This window comes from Pinus tabuliformis, chromosome J, assembly GCF_031772625.1.
Source record: "Pinus tabuliformis cultivar Carrire ecotype Pingquan chromosome J, CPIR1, whole genome shotgun sequence".
NCBI classification, from domain to species: Eukaryota; Viridiplantae; Streptophyta; class Pinopsida; order Pinales; family Pinaceae; genus Pinus; species Pinus tabuliformis.
In genome coordinates, this window is record NC_142295.1 from 302,487,784 (window position 1) to 302,510,750 (window position 22,967).

At 39.1% G+C, this 22,967-nt stretch overlaps 1 protein-coding gene across 1 annotated transcript in view; it reads right to left on the reverse strand.

The window, feature by feature from the left end:
* Positions 1–233: 233 nt before the first annotated feature.
* Positions 234–22,967, reverse strand: part of LOC149226953 (DUF1365 family protein) — a 190,546-nt gene continuing 167,812 nt past the window's right edge. The window contains exons 4-5 of the mRNA XM_089377643.1: positions 3,543–3,740; positions 234–591 (exon numbers count right to left, since the gene is read on the reverse strand). Of these exons, the coding sequence (XP_089233769.1) occupies positions 340–591; positions 3,543–3,740 (450 nt within the window). The 3' untranslated portion in view covers positions 234–339. The remainder of the gene's footprint in view (positions 592–3,542; positions 3,741–22,967) is intronic.

Below are 22,967 nucleotides of genomic sequence, written 5' to 3' on the forward strand. Positions count from 1 at the left end.
TTGAAATAGTTATAGCTAGCTCAAGCCTATCTTAACTCTAGATTTATTAAGCACCTAAAGGAATCAAATCTTTCAAGGTTTACACCTTTCCTCAAGTTTTATATTATAAAATAGGTTTGCATCTCAAAGGATTTTCTCCCACAATTGATCCCACAAAATAATGCGTCTTAATCTAGGTCAAATAAAGAATATTACACCTTCAGTAGTAGAATCTCGTGATATGCAAAGGAAAATTAGGGAAAATGCACTTCAGAAATAATAGCTACAAAAGAATTCAACATTAGACCTTAAAAACCAACATAAATCTCAAGCTCCTTCATAAAGTCATACAATAACATATTATAACCATGGCCACTGAGCGTCTCTCCAAAAAAACCAACGTCCACCCTCATTGTTGCAACTATTCAAACAAGGCATACAATTCCTATTCATTTCAACTGTGCTTGTTTTACATAAGTTTACATTTTGACCACACACTTTGGAAGATTGCAATTGACTATCACGCCTCAAAGCTTCCTCCTTGTAAGAGTTACCATTTACATATTTAGGATGTTGAATAAAAGGCACACCTTTCCACCATAGCTGGAAGGCCTGCCATGAAAGCAACAAAAGCACAACATGTCAACTTTGCAATTTATATTACAATAATTCAGTTATACAAGGGAAGTCTGCCCAAAATATTGCAAGATAAAATCCATGCCTAACTTTTTAGTAAGTTATTGTTTTTATTTTTAATTGTGTGTGGATGTGTGCCTGTGCATGTGTTATGTAGATGTAGGAATGCTTGGGTTTCAAGAGATTTAAGTGCATTGTAAGTATTAATATAGATCCATTTTACTTTTAATTTTAAGATAACAAAAAAAAAAAATTCAAGTACAAATTTCTAAATACTTAAAAGATATATATAATTTGAAATATTGAATGACATATCTCGACCACCCAAGATGGAAAAACATTTAGCTTTTCTTACTACAATTAAGAAAACATTGTTATATCTTCCTAAACCAAATTACACATAAGAGTATGTTTCAAAGAAAGATATGTAATTTTTTATTTTCCAAAATAAAAAAACTTACTTCTCCTCCTTCTTCTCTTTTCCAATGGAAATTTTTATTTTTTTATTTTATTTTTTTTCACAAAATAAAACAATGTATTCATGATAGGAATACTATAATTTAGCGATCTAGTTTAACATGCCTAGAAAATGTGGTAATATTATATTGTTAGCCATCTTATGTTGTTATTTTCTTTCCATGACAATTATGTTATAAACCTCTATATATTACATATGTTAACCATATGCTTATTTTCATAAGGCAGTATGAACATCAATAATAAATTTATTGATGGAATGTGCTAATTTGGGTTGAAATTACACATTTGTTTTGTTGATTATTGAATAATTATAATAAATTATATGATTATACACATTGTGTTGTTGATAATATGCTTGCTACAATTCAAGATAGTTATATGTATTGAAAGAGTGACTACTCTAATTTTTTAATAAAGTTTATATAAGTTTATGAAGTATAGATCTTCTTAAAATAAAGTTTAAATGATTTTATAAAATCAAATTTCATCAAAATACACAATGATTGAAATAAAATATGAAAATCTTTTTATAATGTTTAAATTGTAGAAAAAACTAGAAAAGAAGAAGAAGAAGAAGAAGAATATATATACATTAAACAAATATTAAATAATCTAAATATTCAATATATAATATTTTTTTTATAAATGAGCTATTTACTTTAGTTAAATTTTATATTTAAAATATATACAATATTTTTAATAATATATATTCTTTATAAATTTTTTATTCTAAAATAAATTATAAAATCTTATATATAAAAATTAATTAATAATTAAATTTGAATTAACAAAAAAACAATTTTTTTTCAACCATCAAACTACATCTAACTAAATCAAAAATCAAATTGTATTGGACCAACACTACTTATTCATGTGTCAAGAGGAAAAAAAGTTGAACCTAAATGAATAGCTTGATATGTAAAACTCTTCATCACTCCTTAACCCTGTTGTTTTTCATGTGTCAAGAGGAAAAAAAAGTTGAACCTAAATGAATAGCTTGATATGTAAAACTCTTCACCACTCCTTAACCCTGTTCAGAAAAACAAGGAGTTTGCTTGTTATTTGGCTGAGTATAAATAAGTTTGGTAATGAATGATATCCCCTGTCATAGTGATGCCTTGATGAGTGATGATTTCCCTTTATATTAATATATTTAAGTGTTTCGATGAATGATTGGATAAGTTTAGTTTTATTATTATTATCATTATTATTATTTTAAATTGGGATCAATTTATATATATAGTGATGGAAAAAGTATTTATCATCCATACTGCTGCAATGGGTATTATTAGGATAAACACTCTTTGAGAAGTTTTATTAGCATAAAATGACTTTCATCCTCAATTTCTCCCATACAAAAATTATTTTGGAATCAATTTTAATGTTGAATATATATATATAGATAATTGAGTTTAGATATATTGGATGGAATAAATGTACATCACCCTCACACTGCTGTGATGGGTATCACTAGAATTGTATGAGGTATGATAGAGTCTAGAGTTACATCCAAAATGATTTTCATCCTCAACTCCTTTCTTAAGATATAAATCCAACCAAAAAGACTGAAACCCATGCTGTCTACATTATCATAGATTGTTAAATAAAAAAAATATTGAATAAAAGAAAATGCTCAATAGACACTCTTTGGAATAGCCCAAAGGTTTCTTCTATCTTCACTCTCCCGTAGATTTTAACCTGAGTTTGGGAAAATAAATCCCACACAAACTATAACAAACAGTTTGAGCAAACCTTTTTATAAAAGATACCCTAAATAAGATATTGCTGTTGATGCACCAGGTTGCAGAGTTATTCGAAGTTGAAGTCAATAATAAGTGATTTTAAACGGCGATGGAGGGAAAGGTGTCATTCTATTTGTGACAAAGAATAAGAAACATTACTCCATCATGCAGGTTAGCAACCTAGCAACTTATGCTATCTATGAGTTAGCAACTTGGAAACATACATCCTAGAAAATGTAGAAGCCGCAGAAATAAGAGAAATGGGGAATCATAGATATGCTAGAAATAGGGGAGGAGGGTATTTTTTGCATTTGCAAATTTATGCAGCTTGTGATCTCGGTTTCACAGACAGCTCGACAATCTCAGCTGCATAAGCAACGTAAGTTAGAATTCTCAGTTTAAGTTTTCATATATTGTTTCACATGTTTGATAGAAACCGACAAAAGCATCAGAATTCTGACAAAATATCCAAAAAATAATAGATTATCAACTTAGGTAGGATATAAAAGAAGTTGCTTTCTTGATTTTTCCTATACTATATCTATTGCAGCTATGCAAGAAAGTTAGAAACTTCTATGCAATCCTGATCAGCACAGTAACTTGCTTGAAAGTTAATAAATCTCATTCATTTCCAAAGAACCTGATAAGCAAGTGGATATCCAACAGGTTTATGAATTTTAAATTCTAAACATTGGTAGAATTTACCTGCCAGTATATCCAAACAGCCACTTTGTGGGGCATCAACCATAAAATTACTTCTGGATGCACTGTCAGTTGTTCGATTTTCTTCACTTGAAGATTTGCTGTGAAATATTTACCAAGTTCAGGGTGCTGTACTGTAATCGTCAAAGTCAAGGAACTTCCAGGAGCACTTGCATTTATTTTCCAATCCCCAAGCATATCCTGCAATTCATGTAAGCGGACTTCATAGCATCAAAGTAAGAATTTTAGCTTGTACCAGCAGATTCATTGAACCGTATTAACGAAGGCATGCTTGGTTATCCTTACTGGAAATTAACAGAATGCTTTTATGGAAACTAACAGAGATTCAATATTGATCAATATTTAACGACATTTGCAACATCAGACATAACATATTCAGATATTTAGAAGTTAGCACTACACTAAAGGAATAAAGGTCACACACTCGATGAGAGAGGGACTTACTGGAAAACCGACAAGATCCACCATCTGGGCCAGTTTCAACAAGGTCAAATACTGGTTTTTAAAACGGGCATGCTGGATTTTTGGTTTAGGGAAGGACATTATCATAGGCAGGGAGCGTATACTGGGAACTACGATCGAGTTGCATTACTCTGATGCTCTCATACACAGCCTTAACTCCAGAGGATACTTCTTCTTCGCACAGGATATCCGTACATGGTCAGGCATCATTCCAATATGGAAGAAGGCAGAGGAAATTGGATTGACGGGGGAGGTGGCTGGGGCCTGGGAAAGAATACTCGAAGCGCTACGTAATTCTGGTATCTGCAAGGCTGAGATTGGCAATCAGATTGGGTGGGATGGGAAATTGCAATGAGGCTCTATCTCTGTCTCTGATACCTATCTTTTCATTTGCAGCTGTATACATAACACACAGAACATTTGTTGGTTCACCAGACACTGGAAGGTTCAGATCCCAATCAAGATCATTTTATACACCTGGGTTGTATGGAAGAATAAGACACTGACTTGGGAAAATCTTAGGAAGAGGGGCATACATGGACCAGGACTATGCATTTTTTGCAGGCGGGTGGATGAGAGCAATTCGCACATCCCACTGTATTCCCTGGTTGTTGTACAGGTATGGACTAATGTTAATTTTAGGCAACAATGGTATGTTCTATGCTTTAGAACAATTTTACTTCAATTTCTTTATTAGCACAATATCAATATCCAGATTAGCAATCACATCAACATGATAGTAAAATGCAGATAGAACATAAACATAAACAGTAGAAGACAAGCCAAGACAAGAGGACAAACCCCAATGTGGGAAAACTTTTGATCAATTCTTCTTTTAATCTTCAATAGTTCAGCAAAGAAAGAAAGTACAATTTACAAATCTGATATTTTGTAATGGCAGTAAAAGAGCCCTAACCAGAAAAGTCAACGTTGGTCAACAGGGCAGATTTGACCCTCAACAAAATGGTCAACTTCAGTCAACTTTGGTCTCCAAACAACAAGATGAATCAACCCTCAAAACAACCCAAAACAATCCAGTCAAACCTGGTCAAAAAGCCAACCCTGCAGTCAACCCTAGCTGCAGTCAACGCTTGGTCAAAGTCAATGTTTGACCTTGATTTCTGTGCCCAGAAATGCAGCCTGCCCAAACAGAAATATTTCACCCAAAAACGAGTCAAACAAGTCAACGCTGCTGGTCAATGCTAGTCAAAACACTTCTTGAAATTTGGTCAATGCTAGTCAATGCCCAAAACAGAATTTCATCCTCCTTTCCTTCGCATGTGTGAGAGAGAAAGCTACCTAGAAAATGTGTACCCAATTAGATGAGGAGAGAGAAATGTGCGAGGATGAGTGTGTCCAAATGAGGCTAAGGCATCATGTATTTATAGCAAACGTTGAGGATGAATAGACGTGACTGTTGGGCTTCTGAGCCTACATAAGTTTGTTGGCCGACCTTGACAATTTGTCCATAATCAAAATAAATTCATAATTTTATTTGTACATGTCGGAATTGGATGATCTTTAGATCAATCCTACACCTCGGAGAGAGGAATCCAAGAAAAATATCCATTGTCATGAATAAGATAACCCATGTGGAGTTTGGCCCTAGTTGTCAATTTTAACAGTCCCTCTCAACTAGGGAGAACTCCATCTGTTAATCCATTTGCCATTCTGTACTATCTCTGCCATCAACGCACTGCTCTGCTGAACTATGAAAAAGAATAAGTGATTGAGAATGTATCATACCATTCTCTACTGACCTGAAGTCAATCCCAATCAAAGGAGAGTGTGTCATACCACTCTTATTGACCCAAAGTCAGTTCTAATCAAAAGAGAGTGTCTCATACCACTCTTACTAACCCGAAGTCAGTTCCAATTGATCCTAGATCAATATCGGTCATCCTAACATAGGGAGTATGGTAGTACACGATGCGTCCATCGGTAGTACTATGGTCCTTATCCTCATTTCCCTACTCATTAGCCAAATGAAAGGTACTTCCCATTCAGCAGGAGAAGGATGAACCACTCATCCTGCCTACATGTCGCCAAGGGGTATCACAGGGGAAGGTTGAACCACTCACTCTGTGTTGATTTGGAGTAGCATCAGATGTGCTCTAGCCATGAAAATTGGTGGAGAGGCTAAAGCGCATGAGATCTCCAAGACCCAGAAATGGTTTGGGCAGATTCTAAACAGTTTGAAAGATATTAAAATAATTAATATTTTTAATGGAGTTCCTAAGTCTAAACTTAAGAAAAATAAAATAGTAATGGGTATCAATATAAAACTGGGTTAGAAGGTTCCAAAAGTCATGGATCAAGCCAAATCTAATCTTAGCCGTTGATTAGAGATTTAATCTCGGATGTTGATGGACCAACGAGAAAAGTATAAGAGGAGGCTTGGGGGTCAGTTGGAGAATACACCAGAGTGATCAATCATTATATTCTCTAGAGCAGAGTTTGCTAAGAGAGATAGAATCAATGATCAACAGCGAGGGGCAGTGAATACATAGCAAAGAGGCAGAGTTGGTACCAGAGAGACAACGCAGAGCCCAGAGAGGTTGACGTAGAGGCAGCTGGAGGCTACGCAGAGGCAACTAGGAGAGGCCAGCGTGTGAGACGAGAGGGTCTAGGGGCTAACACAGAGGCTAGTAGAGCTGATGCAGATCCAAGAGGCAGCGCTGGGAGGATTTCATGGGACAGACTAGGAACTGGTGAGCCGAATAGGGTGACGCAGTCCCTATCAAAGTGACGCAAAGAAATGGAAGCTGCAATTGTTGTTGTGGGATTTTTTATCCGGTGATTAATCAGCTGGAATATCTGTCTCTGAGAAGAGGTACTATTGCCGAGGGCATTCTCTGTTGGGTGAGCCATTTCTAGCACCCTGGTTGTATTCTGAAAACTGCATAATAATAATAAAACCCTCTAAATAGCTGCACCGGTTTTTCTGCATTGGGTTTTTTCAGGGGCATTGGTCCAAAAATAACGGTGTCACTTGTGTGCTTGTTTTCTTTCAGCTGATGATCTATAGATGTTGATACTGTACTTGTGTTTATTTTCAGTGTTTACATGGTAAATAACTTGTTAAGTAATGAAACAAGTAAGAAGAAATAAACCACATAGTACAGGGAGAATTTCTAATGGGTTAAACTTAGAAATTCCAAAATGGTATCAAAGCATGGTTGCAGATCATAGGATAATTGAAGGCATCAACTCGTAGAGCAATAGCAGCAATAACAACTGTCCCAAGTGACAGAAGTTGTTCATAGTAGAAAGCAGTAATTAAGGGGTAACGTAGAGGGCCTACGTCATCAGTTCGAGCCAGGAGGAGGATCAGCACAGAGACAGAGAGGAGCATATCTGACCTACGCAGTGCCCAATCATCTTTCTCATCCAGGAAGGATCGACGCTGTGGCCAGGAGGTGCAGATTTTGTCGATGCCGGGAATTGCGCAGAGCCTAGAGGCTCAGTCCTTCAGTTGCTGGGGCATAGGAGGCTGTGGGTAGTTTGCGGGAGCGAAGCTGGTGGGGCACTGTGGTCAGAACAGTACCTAACAGGGCAAGACCAAGGTAGAGGGAGTTACTATAGAGGTGGATTTCTAGCTAAGGAATCTGGATCAGTGTTGTTGTTGCACAGACGATCAGAGAGGGGCAACTTGACGTTGGCAGAAGGATTTCCAGGTGGGAAATCGGGACTCAGAGGGAGTCCAGAAGAAAACTTCCAGACAGGAAGTAGAGAGACTCAGCAGGAGTCGAACCAAGAACTTCCAAACGGGAAGTGGAGAGACTCAGCAAGAGTCGAACCGAGAACTTCTAGACGGGAAGTAGAGAGACTCAGCAGGAGTCGAACCGAGAACTTCCAAATGGGAAGTGGAGAGACTCAGTAGGAGTCGAACCGAAAACTTCCAGGCAGGAAGTAGAGAGACTCAGCGGGAGTCGAACAGAGAACTTCCAGGCAGGAAGTAGAAAGACTCGGAGGAGTCAACAAGAAGAGCAGAGAGATGGCCATGAATGGGCTAAGGGATCAGGATAAGTTGGATGAGGCATCCAACTTTGTCATTTGGAAGGTCAAGATCCTTTCTGTTCTGTGTTCCATGAGTGCTCATGTGCCACTTGAGAAGAAGTGGGGAGACATCAAGTTGTACCCAGACGGACTACAGGCGATGAGGGGCAAGATCCTTTAGGCACCCAACCTCTTGGATTATACCTTCCTACAGGAGCCCCGAAGTAGTAGCAGGACTGGTGGATGTCGATAGAGACGAATGCGGATGGAGCGGCAGAGAGTGCTACAGTGCAGGAGTCTCGGGACAGCGCGAGACTAGCAGGCTACAACAGTGCAAGAGGCACGAGAGTGTTGCACCAGTGCAGGATGGCACAGAGAGGTGTGCAACAGTGCGAGATGCAGGGAGTTGTTGCATCAGCGCAGAGACCAGTAGAGGGAGCACTTGTTAGCAACAAAGGGAGCTTCAGCATTGGGAATGTCTCTAGCCTGACAAGGATGTCAAAGTTGGGTGGATCAGTTACCTACTTCTCGGTAACTTTGTTGTAGTTAGTAGTGGTAGTGTTACGGGCAACACAATGCAGCATGATGAGAAGGGGATGCGATGCAGATGCAGTGTTGCGAGAATGGACTAGCAACAGCATGGATGCAGAGGGAGTTGTCGTACGGATGCAGCAGTGGCAGTGGCAGGGCCATGGGCAGCAGTACAAGATGTAGCAATGCAGAGGATGTTGGGCAGGGAGGCCTAGCATCAACATAGAGACCAGTGCTGGATAATTAGGGTGATACTCAATGTGGAGTATTACTAGAGCATAGTCCTCGCTAAGAAGGAGTGTTGATTTGGGGTGGCATCGGATGTGCCCTAGCCATGAAAATTGGTGGAGAGGCTAAAGCACATGAGATCTCCAAGACCTAGAAATGGTTTGGGTAGATTCTAACCGATTTGGGAGATATTAAAATAATTAATATTTTTAATGGAGTTCCTAAGTCTAAACTTAGGAAAAATAAAATAGTAATGGGTATTAATATAAAACTGGGTTAGAAGGTTCCAAAAGTCATGGATCAAGCCAAATCTAATCTTATCTGTTGATTAGAGATTTAATCTAAGCCATTGATGGACCAACGAGAAAAGTATAAGAGGAGGCCTGGGGATCAGTTGGAGAACACACCAGAGTGATCAATCATTCTATTCTCTAGAGCGAGGTTTGATAAGAGAGATAGAATCAGTGATCAGCAGCAAGGGGCAGTGAATACATAGCAAAGAGGCAGAGTTGGTACCAGAGAGACAATGTAGAGCCTAAAGAGGTTGACGCAGAGGCAGCCAGGAGTAGCTAGCGTGTGAGACACAGAGGGTCTAGGGGCTGACACAGAAGCTCTAGAAGCTGACATAGAGGCTAGAAGAGTTGACGCAAGGCCAAGAGGCAACGCTGGGAGGATTTCGTGGGACAAACTGGGAACTGGTGAGACGGATAGGGTGACGCAATCCCTATCAGAGTAACGCAGAGCAGTGGAAGCTGTAATTGTTGCTATGGGATTGTTTATCCAGTGATTAATTAGCCGAAATATCTGTCTCCGAGGAGAGGTACTACTGCCGAGGGCATTCTCTATTGGGTGAACCATTTCTGGCACCCTGGTTGTATTCTGAAAATTGGATAATAATAAAACCCTCTGAATAGTTGCACCGGTTTTTCCGCATTGGGTTTCTCCGGGGACATTGGTCCAAAAATAACGGTGTCACTTGTGTGATTGTTTTCTTTCAGTTGATGATTTGTAAATGTTGATACTGTACTTGTGTTTATTTTTAGTATTTACATGGTAAATAACTTGTTAAGTAATGAAACAAGTAAGAAGAAATAAACTAGATAGTACAGGAAGAATTTCTAATGGGTTAAACTTAGAAATTCCAACACTGTACACAACAAACCACTAGGGAAGGTTGAACCACTCACCTTATGGTTTCTCATCACTCCAAGAAGTACCCCAATCCCCCTGCAGCTCCTAGAGCTCAATGTCCATATCATATAGGACCCTCATAAGAGGGTCTCTCCACGACTCCAAGTCATTCTCCGAAGGCCAAGAACTTGACCTTCCCCAAGGGCTTTGTTAGAATATCGGCGACCTGCTCATCAACCCCAATGTGATAGAGCCTTATTGCTCCTCATTGTACCATATCCCGGATAAAGTGGTACCTGATATCTATATACTTGGAGCGATCATGAAACACGAGATTCTCTAATAATCGGATCCCACTCTAGTTGTCGTAGAGGATCACGGTGGTATCCAGCACATGTCCAAACAACTCACTGAAGAGCTTCCTCAACCAGACAGCTTCACAGGAGGCCATACTAGCAGCTATGTATTCGGCCTCAGCGGTGCTCAAGGCAACCGATTTCTACTTCCTGCTCATCCAAGATATCGAAGTAGAACCCAAAGAAAAACAACATCTAGAAGTGCTCTTGCGATCCACCATACTGCTAGCCCAATCAACATCAGAATAACCATGCAGCCTCACATCTCCCGTAGTGTATCTCATTCCATGTGTGATTGTGCCTAGAAGATATCTCAAAAGATTCTTGGCACCAATCCAATGTATATGATGAGGCTCAACCATATATTGGCTCAATGTGTTAACTACAAAACATATCTCTAGACGAGAGTTCACCAAGAACCAATGTTGCAAGAAATCCCCCCCCTTGGTTCCAAGCCCGGAAGCGCGTCCCATGCGGAAGCATCTAGGAAGCTTCGGCGGAAGCGCGCTTCCCCCTGATTTTGCCGCTTCCTGGAATTTTCCGAAGCGTGGCTTGGAAGCGCGCTTCGTACGGCGCTTCGGCCATACGAAGCGTACGCTTCCGGAAAAAGCGTAGCACGGCCTAAAAAAATCGATTTTTTTTTTTTAATTTTATTTTTTGGTGAGTTTGCTTGTTGGGGGTGGGTCCACCTTGGGTTAGGGTGAGGAATGAAGGCAAAAAAAATATTAAAAAAATATAAATATAGCAAACTCTCCCTCATGGTAATGTTAAATTCTTAAAGTAAAAGTGACATCTCCTTTATTTTTCATTTTCATCTTTTTACTTAAATTTTTAACATTACCATGAAATGACTCAAGATGTTTGAGAGTGGTTCCAGCCTCATTGGACTTCATATGGAGAAAATAGAATTTCATATCCTATTCAAAATTCAGCAGACTTAACAGTGTTCAGGAATTCAGGATCAATGGGATTGTGGCATTTCATTAGATTATATCAAGTATGAAGGTATGCGATTAGCATTTAATCAAGAGCACCAAGCCCTATATGTACCCTAGTGTTGGTGGTGTTAATTGTTGAACTCCTTTGTCACGCCCTTAGAAAAAAATTACCTTTCAATCAAGTCAAAATTATCGATCAAGCATGTTAAGCTTTTTCTACCATATTTCAAGTCTTGAATTAGGTAGTTTGATCAAAATTGGGCAATGTTGACTAATATCCCTAGACAATCGAGGTAGAGACAAAGGCTAGACAAGAGGAGAAGAATCTAGATTCTAGATGGTTGATGCATTTAAATGGTTGATGCTCGAATAATTAATCATTATTGTACAATGGATGCTATATCTATCTTGATTTATGCAAAAATATGCATGTTTTCATGTCTTCTACAACTAATTTGGTATTTGGGATGTTTGTTTTGAGTATAAATGCAATAAAATATAAATATAAATATATATATATAGCAGACGCTTCGCTTCCTAGATTTTTTGAAAACGACGCTTCTGCATCCCCGCTTCCAAAAAACGTCCCCGCTTCGTGCAACATTGCCAAGAACATCAGTGCTCCTATGAGTTGAAGATACTCAGAAGCATTTCCCAATTCAGGTCCGGCAACACTACCACATGACTTCTTAAAGTTAATTTCCAGTGGGGTAGTCACAGACTTGCAGTCTACCATCCCAAATCTTTCTAATATCTTCACAACATATTCTCCTTGAGATAGGAAAATTTCACTTGGCTTTTGCCAGACCTCCAACCCTAGGAAGTAGTGCATCGATCCTAGGTCCTTCATCTCAAATTCAGAAGCCAACTCCCTCTTACATTTGTGAATGAGAAGATGTGCACCTGTCAGAGGGAGGTCGTCCACATAAAGTACTAAAATGAGAGGTTTATCATTTTCAACCTTAAAGTAAAGGTTTGAATCGGCTTCACTTCTAGTGAATCTCAGCTTCATCAGATAGCCATCAATCCTCTCATACCAAGCCCGAGGTGCTTGCTTCAAACCATAAAGAGTTTTCTTCAACCTGCATACATGAGATTCCCGGTCATGAACCTCAAGCCCCTTGGGTTGTTCCACATAGACTTCCTCTTTGATTGAACCATGCAAGAAAGCGGTCTTGACATCCATCTGAAGTAGGTTCCATCCTTGCGAGGCAACAAGGGCTATGATCGAGCAGATGGTGATGTATCGAGCAACAGGTGCAAATATCTCATCGTAATCTACACCTTCCTTTGAGAGAAGCCTCGAGCAACAAAGCGAGCCTTGAACTTTTCTGCACTTCCATCAACTCCATGCTTGATTTTGTAGAGCCACTTAGAGGTTACAACCGATTTGTCCTAGAGTCTCGGGACCACATCCCAGACATCATTCTTCATAATTGACTCATATTCTTCATTCATAGCATCCTTCCATACTTGTTGCTTCACGGCTTCTTCAAATGATGAAGGCTCATTTTGAATGATAGTGCTCATGATGGTCAAGTATCTTTTATACCTGTTTGGCTTCTTACTTTCACGAAAAGTCCCCCTTGGTGCAATATGTCTCTCGACATCTTCGAGAGTCTCCCTAAGCCATGAGGGTCTCCTCTTGGAGGAGGAGGGCTCTTGAGGAGGAGGATCAATAGGATCCATAGGTTCATCAACATTCGGCATCGTTTCATCTTCTTTTGCACCCTGTTTTCCGGTGTCAGCTTCTTTGTCCTTCCTTGGGATAGGAAGGTTGTTGATCTTTCTAAGAGCCATATCTTCGTCAAAGGTGACATCATGACTTATCTCCAATTCCCTTTGACCAACCACATAAATTCTATATCCCTTAGAATTTTCACTATAGCCCACAAAGACTCATTTCTTCCCAGATGCACCCAATTTGCTTCTTTTCTCTTTCAGCACATGAAAATATACGGGGCTTCCGAAAATTCTAAAATGAGAGACATTGGGTTTCTTACCAGTGAATATTTCTTCAGGAGTCTTGGAGTCCAATGCTTGATGAGGGCATCAGTTTTGAACATACACATCGGTATTTGCAGCTTCAGCCCATAGGAACTTCAGAAGTCCTTGATCATGAAGCATGGTACAGATAACTTTTACAATAGTGCGATTCTTCCTTTCAGCCACACCATTTTTCTCGGGAGTGTATGGCGTTGTAGTCTCCCTCTTAATGCCAGCTTCTCTGCAATAATCTTGGAATTCATTGGATTCGTACTCAGTCCCATTATCAGTCCTCAATATCTTGATTTTCTTCTTGGATTGGTTTTCGATCAAGGCTTTGAAGTGTCAGAACCAGGTGAACACTTCATCCTTCTTCTTCAAGAAGTAGATCCAGGTCTTGCGAGAATAATCATCTGTAAAGGTGAGATAATATAAGTATCCTCCCAAAGAGTTTACGAGCATCATACTAGATATGTTGGAGTGGATCAATTGCAATATATTTGTGGTCTTGCTAATACTTGAGGGGAATGGTCCCCTTGTAAGTTTTCCTTCGATACATCCTTGACATACTACACCTTCATGCTCTACTTTGAACTCAGGCACACCTGTCACCATCTGTCTCACGTCGGGTAGGGCCTTATAATGAAGATGGGAAAACCTCCGGTGCCATAGTTTAGATTGTAGAGATGTGTCGCAAGACATGGCTCCAATGGACTTCCTCCAACTTGATACAAAGTGTCAACCTTGAACCTAAGAGTAAAAGCATCTTTAAAATTTATTTTCCAAACATGTACCTTTCCATCGATGAATGCCAACTTGAATCCTTTGTCTTCCATTGTCGAAATGGACACCAGGTTCTTCTTGAAATGAGGTACATATAGTACTTCTTGTAAATGAATAATGTTACCGTGATTCAATTGAAGGGTAACATTCCCTACTCCCTTCACGGGATAGGTGCCATCGTCTCCAAGGATGATCTCCAAATTTGTCTCCTTTTCTATCAGATTAGAGAGAGCTTCCTTGTATCCGGTGAAGTTCCTTGGGGCACCACTATCAATTAGCCAATTCCCCAAAGTGTCCGGTGGAGATGCAGTGGAGAGGGCCGATATAAGATAGTACTCCTTTTGCTTATTGTTAATAACGTTTGATTCTTCATACCTGGAGTTCCTTGCTTTCTTGGAGGGTCGACCATTTTCGTGATGTCCGCATTCCTTTTCCCCTTGCCATTGGACTTGCCATTCCTCTGATCATTGTTGTTGAAGTTGCCCTTGGAATGATTGTTTGTGATCATCATCATGCGATGTGTCCCTTCTATTTGGACACTACCTTGCATAGTGGCCAAACTTATTGCAAACAAAGCACCTGCCCTTCCTTCCTCCCTTAGATCCAGGCTTTTCATTGAAATGACCTTCAAACCCTGCATTATTTCTCCTTTTGGCATGAGCGGAGAATACAGTGGGGTTGCTTCTATTAGAAGGCATTTCTTGCTCCACCATTCTTGTTTCTTCTTGAATGCATCTTGACATCAATTCTTCAAACCCTAGAATTCGATCATTGTTGAGTATAGTGGTTCTAGATACATACCATTCAAGTGGGAGTCCTCCAAGGGTGGTGAGAGTAAGTTCCCTGTCAGGAATGATTCTCCAATCGAAAGTAGATCATTCTTGATATCTATGATCCTTAAGAAGTAGAATTGAATATGCTCATCCTTGCCCTTCTTAATATCCTTCAACTTATTTTTGAGAAATAAAATTTGATTAGCATTACTAACCTTGAACATGTTGATCAACTTGTCATAGATCTCCTTGGAGGTCTTCAATTCGGAGATGTAGGCCACCAAACACTTGTAAATGGAATATCTGATAATCTTCTTTGCTTTGACTTCAGCCCTATTGTACTTGGTCTTCGCAGCAGCCGGTGCATTTGAAGGAGGCTCAGGGATTTTACCCTTCACATAATCCATCACTTCTTGTTCTTCCAAGGTCAAATCAAGAGACATCTTCCGTCCATGATAGTCAGATTTATCATGGAGCTTATCTTAAGCCGAGAAGTGGGATGAGGAACCCATTGAGCCTTTTGTCCTTGTCCAACTATCTTTGGTGATTTATCTTTCACTCTTGCTTGGGCTTTGTCTTCACCTCAGCTCTGATACCATGTTAATTTTAGGCAACAATGGTATGTTCTATGCTTTAGAGCAATTTTACTTCAATTTCTTTATTAGCCCAATATCAATATCCAGATTAACAATCACATCAACATGATAGTAAAACGCAGATAGAACATAGACATAAACAGTAGAAGACAAGCCAAGACAACAGGACACAAGATGTGGCACCAGCAAGGGACAAATCCCAATGTGGGGAAACCCTTGATCAATTCTTCTTTTAGTCTTCAATAGTTCAGCAAAGAGAGATAGTACAATTTACAAATCTGATATTTTGTAACAGCAGTAAAAGAGCCCTAACCAAAAAAGTCAACACTGGTCAACAGGGCAGATTTGACCCTCAACAAAATGGTCAACTTCAGTCAACTTCGGCCTCCAAACAACAAGATGAATCAGCCCTCAAAACAGCCCAAAATAGTCCAGTGAAACCTGGTCAAACAGCCAACCCTGTGGTCAGCCCTAGTTGCAGTCAACGCTTGGTCAAAGTCAACGTTTGACCTCGATTTCTGTGCCCAGAAATGCGGCCTACCCAAACAGAAATATCTCACCCAAAAACGCAGTTAAACAAGTCAACGCTGGTAAAAACACTTCTTGAAATTTGGTCAACGCCCAAAACAGAATTTTGTCCTTGCCTTCGCATGTGAGAGAGAAAGCTGCCCAGAAAATGCGTATCCAATCAGATGAGGAGAGAGAAAGATGTGTGGGGATGAGTGTGTCCAAATGAGGCTAAGGCATCATGTATTTATAACAAACGTTGAGGATGAATAGACGTGACTATTAGGCTTTTGAGCCTATATAAGTTTGTTGGCCGACCTTGGCAATTTGTCCATAATCAAAATAAATTCATAACTTCATTTGTACATGTCGGAATTGGATGATCTTTAGATCAATCCTAAACCTCTCGGAGAGAGGAATCCAAGAAAAATATCAGTTGTCATAAATAAGACGACCCATGTGGAGTTTGGCCCTAGTTTCCAATTTTAACTAATGTTGCAGTAATCGTTATCGGGGAGGGGAAAAAATCGGAAAATATCGTAAAAATCGGAAGAAAATCAGTAAAAATCGGGGAAAAATCGTAACATACAAAAATATTCATTTTTTTTCAATTTTTTTAATATCTAAAGCATCTACAACGTAAATAAATACATTGACACATAAATATGATAAAAGAACTAATATATAAGATGTGTAATATCATTTCTAGTGCTACATCACACATAACAATGAATCATGTCCTGAATAGTAAGTCCTGACTCCTGAGTCCCAACTCAGCCTCAAAATATCAACAAAAAATATAATAATGTATCTCATATCATGAGTCATAATGTTATATACAATGAAATGAACCAAATAACTAAAGTCTAATACTATTGATTTCCTTTGCCCCTCTAGATGTAAATGCCAGTGGAGTTGGCAGTGGACTCTGTTGTGCTCTAGACGCTGAAGAACTAGGAGCTACATGAGGTAGACCATGTCCTCTACTGGTGACAGGGGTAGCCTGGGTAGGTTGTGTCACCTCCTCCTCTTGTTGCTCCTCCTCCTCATCAAAAAATCGGAGAATTTTTTTTTTTCCCAAAGATTTTTGGGAAAAAATCGCGATTTTTTTAAGTTATCGCGTTTTTTTCGCGATTTTTTGTGAAAAAAAAATAGCGTAAAAATTGGTAGATAATATCGCCAAACTCAAAAAATCGCGATTTTCCGATATTATCTCAACACTGATTTTAACAACTAAGATCTCTGTTTTACTCTCTTACACTCATATTGCACGTGTCCATAGAAGCCTGCTTGATATGGTGGAGCAGACGAGTCAAAAATAAGATGGCAACCCCCCTTGTGATATTTTGGGAAATCTAGAAGGCTAGAAATTATATTATATTTGAGGGAAAAACACTCAATGTGGACCATATTATCAACAACATTCTATCATGGCTGAGACCACTGCTGCTATCAAATTCTGTGCCACATTCGATCTCACATAGACATAATGGCCCGGATATATCCTTCCCGGCGGGTTACTTTGATGTTGCAGAACAGGAAGGTAGATGTGGATGCAGGGTGTGGATTCGCATCGATCAAAACCAGCAATATAGAATCCATTGGGCAGGAGGCAGGGGGACTAATATGAGAGCTGAAGCTATTGCACTTTGGGGGTTACTATGGTTCGCTAGTTTCCTAGATATTCAAAGACTGAAGATCTATGGGGAATCTCAAGCCATTATCAACCATGTGCTGGGAATTTCCACTATTTCTCATCCACATCTACAGGGTTGGCTCCAGAACATCATTCATCTCAAGGGCACATTTCAAAATATTTCCATACAACACATTCACAGAGAACATAATACAATTGCAGATGCCATGTCCAAGCTGGGTATTATGACATCCACTGAAAGCTTGCACATCACTCTGGAAATGGATGGCAGCTCCATCGATGTTGGATACATGCCACTCCCTTGAAGATGGTCTACTGTCTGGTTTTTTTGTTTCTATTTTTGCCTTTTCTATCACACTGCATGGTCTTATATGACACCATACTTTATTGTTGGTTATGCTCTTTCTATATCTGTTTCATGGACTTATGATGGCATATCTGTTGCATATTTTTGGTACTGTTATATGGGCTGATATTTGGGGTTCGTGTGATGGCCTGAGGCCTGGTGGACCTACTCTATGACTGTTTCTGATTTTGACCATGGCTGCATTGCTCACATGTTGCTTTCTCACAAATGTATAACTTGATATGAAGCTTCCTAATGGACTAGATGTACTGGTTTTTCCATATTCTAATAAAACCAGCGTTTTTTTCTTACTGAAAAAAATAAATGCGATTCTTACCAAAAATGCAGAAGATAAATATTTAAAACTGTAATATCATTTTTGTATCTGTTATAGAGAAAATGATATAAGGCACAAACTTGCGAATCTGGTAGACTAATAAGGCATAGATGTAAGGGAATCTTCATATTTCAAATTGCACAAAAGCAATTTCCTTGAGTTAAGAATATACTGTTTACATGGATCTATGTTCCTTTAGTATTTCCTAATAGGTGGGCTGAGATAACATTTCTACCACATGTTGCCTGCCTAAGCAAGGAGCAGCAGGTTGGATTAGGAGAGGTCCAGTAAATGCATTACAATAAACCGAAAAGTAGTATAATTGCCATGTATGTGTAGCTTGCTCTGGATAATAACACTAAGCGGTGACTTATATTACTCACATTTACACCTCCCAAATGAATCAAGTATAAGACTGCATAAGACAGATTACCATTGGAAACTTAACCCATAAAATTCCTCCCTGGTATTCACAAAAACTACTTCGTAGTTTGGGAACAAGTAGATTCAGCTGAAGGAAAGGTGAAAGTAAAGCACTCATGCACAATACTACACGCATAAAAAGCATTTTTAAACTTCTAATTTCAGATCTGGTTTATTATTCTTAGTAAATTTATAACCCAGAAATTTAAATCTGTGGTTACTGAATAAAAACATGCTGGAATTTTAACTCAGAAATTTACAGCGGAAGAAAACATGAGAAGTATTTCTCACACACAAATTAACCCTCCAGCTGAACTTCACTTTTATTACTCAGAACAGTGAAGGATATCCCTAACTGGGAAAATGACCTTACTGAGAAATACAGGCTACAACAATTACAGAGATTTTCTGAGCACCTATTCCAGCTATACGGCCCTCCAAATCTCCTTTGAAACACCCAGAGACCTGTTGTTTGTTCAGCATCCAACCTGCCCTCCATCGTCTGGCCGATCTGGACTCTGCACACCTGGGCACTTGTGCCAGTTGCACAAACCTTCCCCACGTGGCATGTGTGAGATCTCTAGTTAAATATGGCCTCACACATGCAGCTGCTACTTGGCAATCTTTGATGTACAGTCCTGCTGGAATTATCTCTTGCTGAAATATCTCTTTATAATTTCCTCCCTTGGCCTTGACCTCTAGATTTCATCTAAGGATGAAATAATGAGAACTAATAGGTGAAGAGTGGATAATATATTATATTTGTATATTTCAATTTGTAATTCTAATCACTCCAACCTATAATTGTAATCTAAGCTGCACAAATATGATTACAGTATTAAACGTGGATACGACAAATTTTTAAAATAGTTTGGACACAATATGGTTAGTATTATATATTTATAACCAAGAGACAAATTTCAGAATGCTGTTCATGAATTTGGAAATAAAGCCAAAAAGAGAGTTATCATCAATATTAGCATATGTAATATGTAAACATTTAAATGTAAAATAAGTATCTCATCCCTCTGCTTAACACATATCATATGAATAGCTTCATCAAATTCATTAAAATTTAAAATTACATATCATCAAAAATGTTTTCTTCCATGTACTTGTGGAAGTTCTGTGAATTGACATTTCTTACGCAATTCAAAAATTTCACCCTTATCGTAGAGGTTTATCAAATCTTAACCCTGTGAATTTTAAGCCTTAGGACTGTTATGAAATATAAAAAAAACAGCAGTGGCAGTACACAATATTTCACTCCTTAACAGCTCCAACCATTTAGGCAATCCAAGAGAAAAGATACCAAAATGTTCTGATAAGTTTCGCCCTCTAAAGCAATCTTATCATGCATAAATCAGATCTGAAACCCTTATTTACAACAGTGAATACAACAAAAGACAGCCCTTATCTTTTCAGTTATAATGTTGAATCCACTAATATAATCACCATAAACTTATGTCAAATCAGCAAGACAAGTATACTTGGAAATCACAAACCATGAGGAACATAGATGGCTGAAAATCAAATCTGCAATTTACACTAGTATTGGATGGCTGAAAAGTTCATTAATATGCACAATATGAAGTTCATGTACATACCATAGCCTTATCGCAATGCTAGTACTATCCACTAGCTCTCCAAAACCCTAGCTAGGGAAACCAAGAAAAACCCTAGCTCAATCAAGGAGCTCCAACAGCATCAATCACTCAAGCAAGTCCTCCAAGGCGAGACGTCTCCTTGTCTTATTTTTCCTCACAAAATATAACCTAGAGTTTCAACTCAAAACCTTAATCTCCAAATCCCCAAGTCATGAAACCCTAACTGTAGTCTTCAAGTTACTCCAAGAAGCTCAAGAAACCTTAGCAACTCCAAAAGAAAGAGATCAAGTACAAATAAACATATAAGAAAGAGAGAATGACTAGTGCACTCCTCTAGTTTACATCTCTAACACAAGATGATCAAGAATAAAAATGAGTAAAGGACTCTCTCCTTTATATATATATGAGAGAAAAGGGAGGTGAACAATAAATATGTGGGCCAATGGCCTTACAAGCAACCTACAATAATCACATGTAGGGTCATACATGTGAAGTGCTACATTCCAAGCTCCAAGGTGATGTTGTACACAGTAATGGCTCCAATATGATGTAGCTACACAATGTGTGTCCACACTCCTCTACCATGAGTCCACATGAACTCCATCACTCCTCCAAAGCCATGTAGTCTACATGAACTTGTGATTTTTCATTTAGAGTTTGAAATCACAATTTTTCAGCTATTTTTTCATCTATGCCATGAAGTTTGAACTAAGGGGCTCCAAGTGATACTGAGATAAAAAAATAGGCTCAAAACTAAAAGTGCTCAGAATCTCTCGAAACCGGCGTCAAGTCGTAGTGTTCATCATCTTGATTCCAACGACACTTGAATCGCCTCAATTTGACGTCATATGAAGAAATTATGATGTTCCAAAGTTTTTGACCAAAAAAAAAAAAAAAAACTGAAGATGGGTTGACTGGGTGGTTCATATTGCTGACAACATGTTGACGTTAGCATGCCAACTGGGCATACAAAGGGCCAATCAAAGATCGCCAAGTGTCAGTCCGTATAGGGGTAAGCTGACATCATTTGATTGGTTCGTGCAGTTTTGGTGGCCCAATAGAAGGTCGCACATGGCCCTATTAGAGGCCGCCATGTGGCACCTCATTATTGGTAAAAAAAATATGTTTAGGCCTGAAGGCCTCAACGGGTTCGACCCCGTCCTGCTATGTACAAACTCAGCACTCTACCGATTGATGACACAATGGTTCTTAACATACCATGTGGTTGGTTTATATTTAAATCGATATGTTTTCTGCATTAGGGGAGAGGGGCCGGGCATTAGCCTTGACCCCTGGTCATTAAACCGTGCATAGGACCTGGTGGAAGGCTCAGCAGAGTGGGGGCGGGGACCAACGCCATGTTAATTTTTTATAGGGCTACATTGTTCTTTGCTTTGATAATTGCATTTCTTCATTAATACATTAAGTTCACCCCATATCATCATTACATTATTCAGATCTACACCATTATTCATCAACATATGAAATTATATAGAAAGAACAACATCATCATCATCAATGCAGCAGAACATAAAGGAACAATAGAAGAAAAGCATGCACATAGATATAGACACCAAGATTGGTATGAGACTAGGGCAAAACCCACTATGGGGAAAACCCTTGCAAATCTTCTTCTTCTTAGATCGTCATCAAATGATTCAACAAAAGAGAGTACAATGATCCATAACTTTATCTATGCAACAAAACAACTATGATATCCATGAAACAGATCTAATCATGCTTATAATCAAAACCCTCATTTTGATGGTTGTAATGTGTTGTCACTGACTGTAGTCAACTGCTAGATATTGTTGTCACTGTGTTGAACACTGTTGTCACTGAGCGGAATCTTCGGAATACTGAAATCTCATCTTTGAGTCCCGGACACAAGGAGGAGGAGCTGTGTGAGCATCTATAGCAGTTTTGGACGCTCTCTACAGAATTGGAAGAATGCGTCCAGAACAGATTTGGATGCTCCCAAGTGAACTGGATGAGGGCGTCCAGGGTCAAACATACTCAGCTCTGCCTCAAACCCTGGACGCTAGTGTCTATGGCAGCCCGGACGCTCTTAGGACCATACTGTGCGTGCGTCTGGGGGCCAATACAGCTCGAACTTTCTCTGAAACCCTGGATGCTCCCATATGCTTTTGTGTCAATGTCTAGGGCTCTCTGGACGCTGTCTTGACCACTGTGTGTCAGCGTCTAGGGACTAAAATCCCCAGTTTTGTGCCAACGTCCAGGAATTAGAAAAAACCTAGATTAGTGTGAGCTTCACCCCTGAGATTTCAAACCCTTGTGCAAACTTTCCTCCGACAGACCTGAGCGAACCAAGACAATAAGAAAAGAGAAAATGGCTTGATCAATGTGTCGAAATGAGCTTGATGTCTCTTCTATTTATAGGTTTTCATGAGGGTCCACTTGAGGTTGAGGCCAACCTATCCAATTTAACATGTGCTTAGGGCCGACCTAACCCAATATACATGAGTGAATAAATAAATTCAAAAACCAACTTTTGCTTGTCGAAATAAGGTGATCTTTAGGTCGATTTTGGTCCTCTCAAAAGAGGAATCTAATGCAATCATCATCTCGGTCATCTGAGTTGTCCAAGGTGGAATTTGACCGCAGTTGCAAAAATTAACACTCCCTCTCAACTAGGGAGAATTCCACCTGCCAATATCTGTCCATCGATCAATATGCCATTCTTGTGTCTTCAAGTGTCATCACGTATCATCCCTGATCATCTCTGT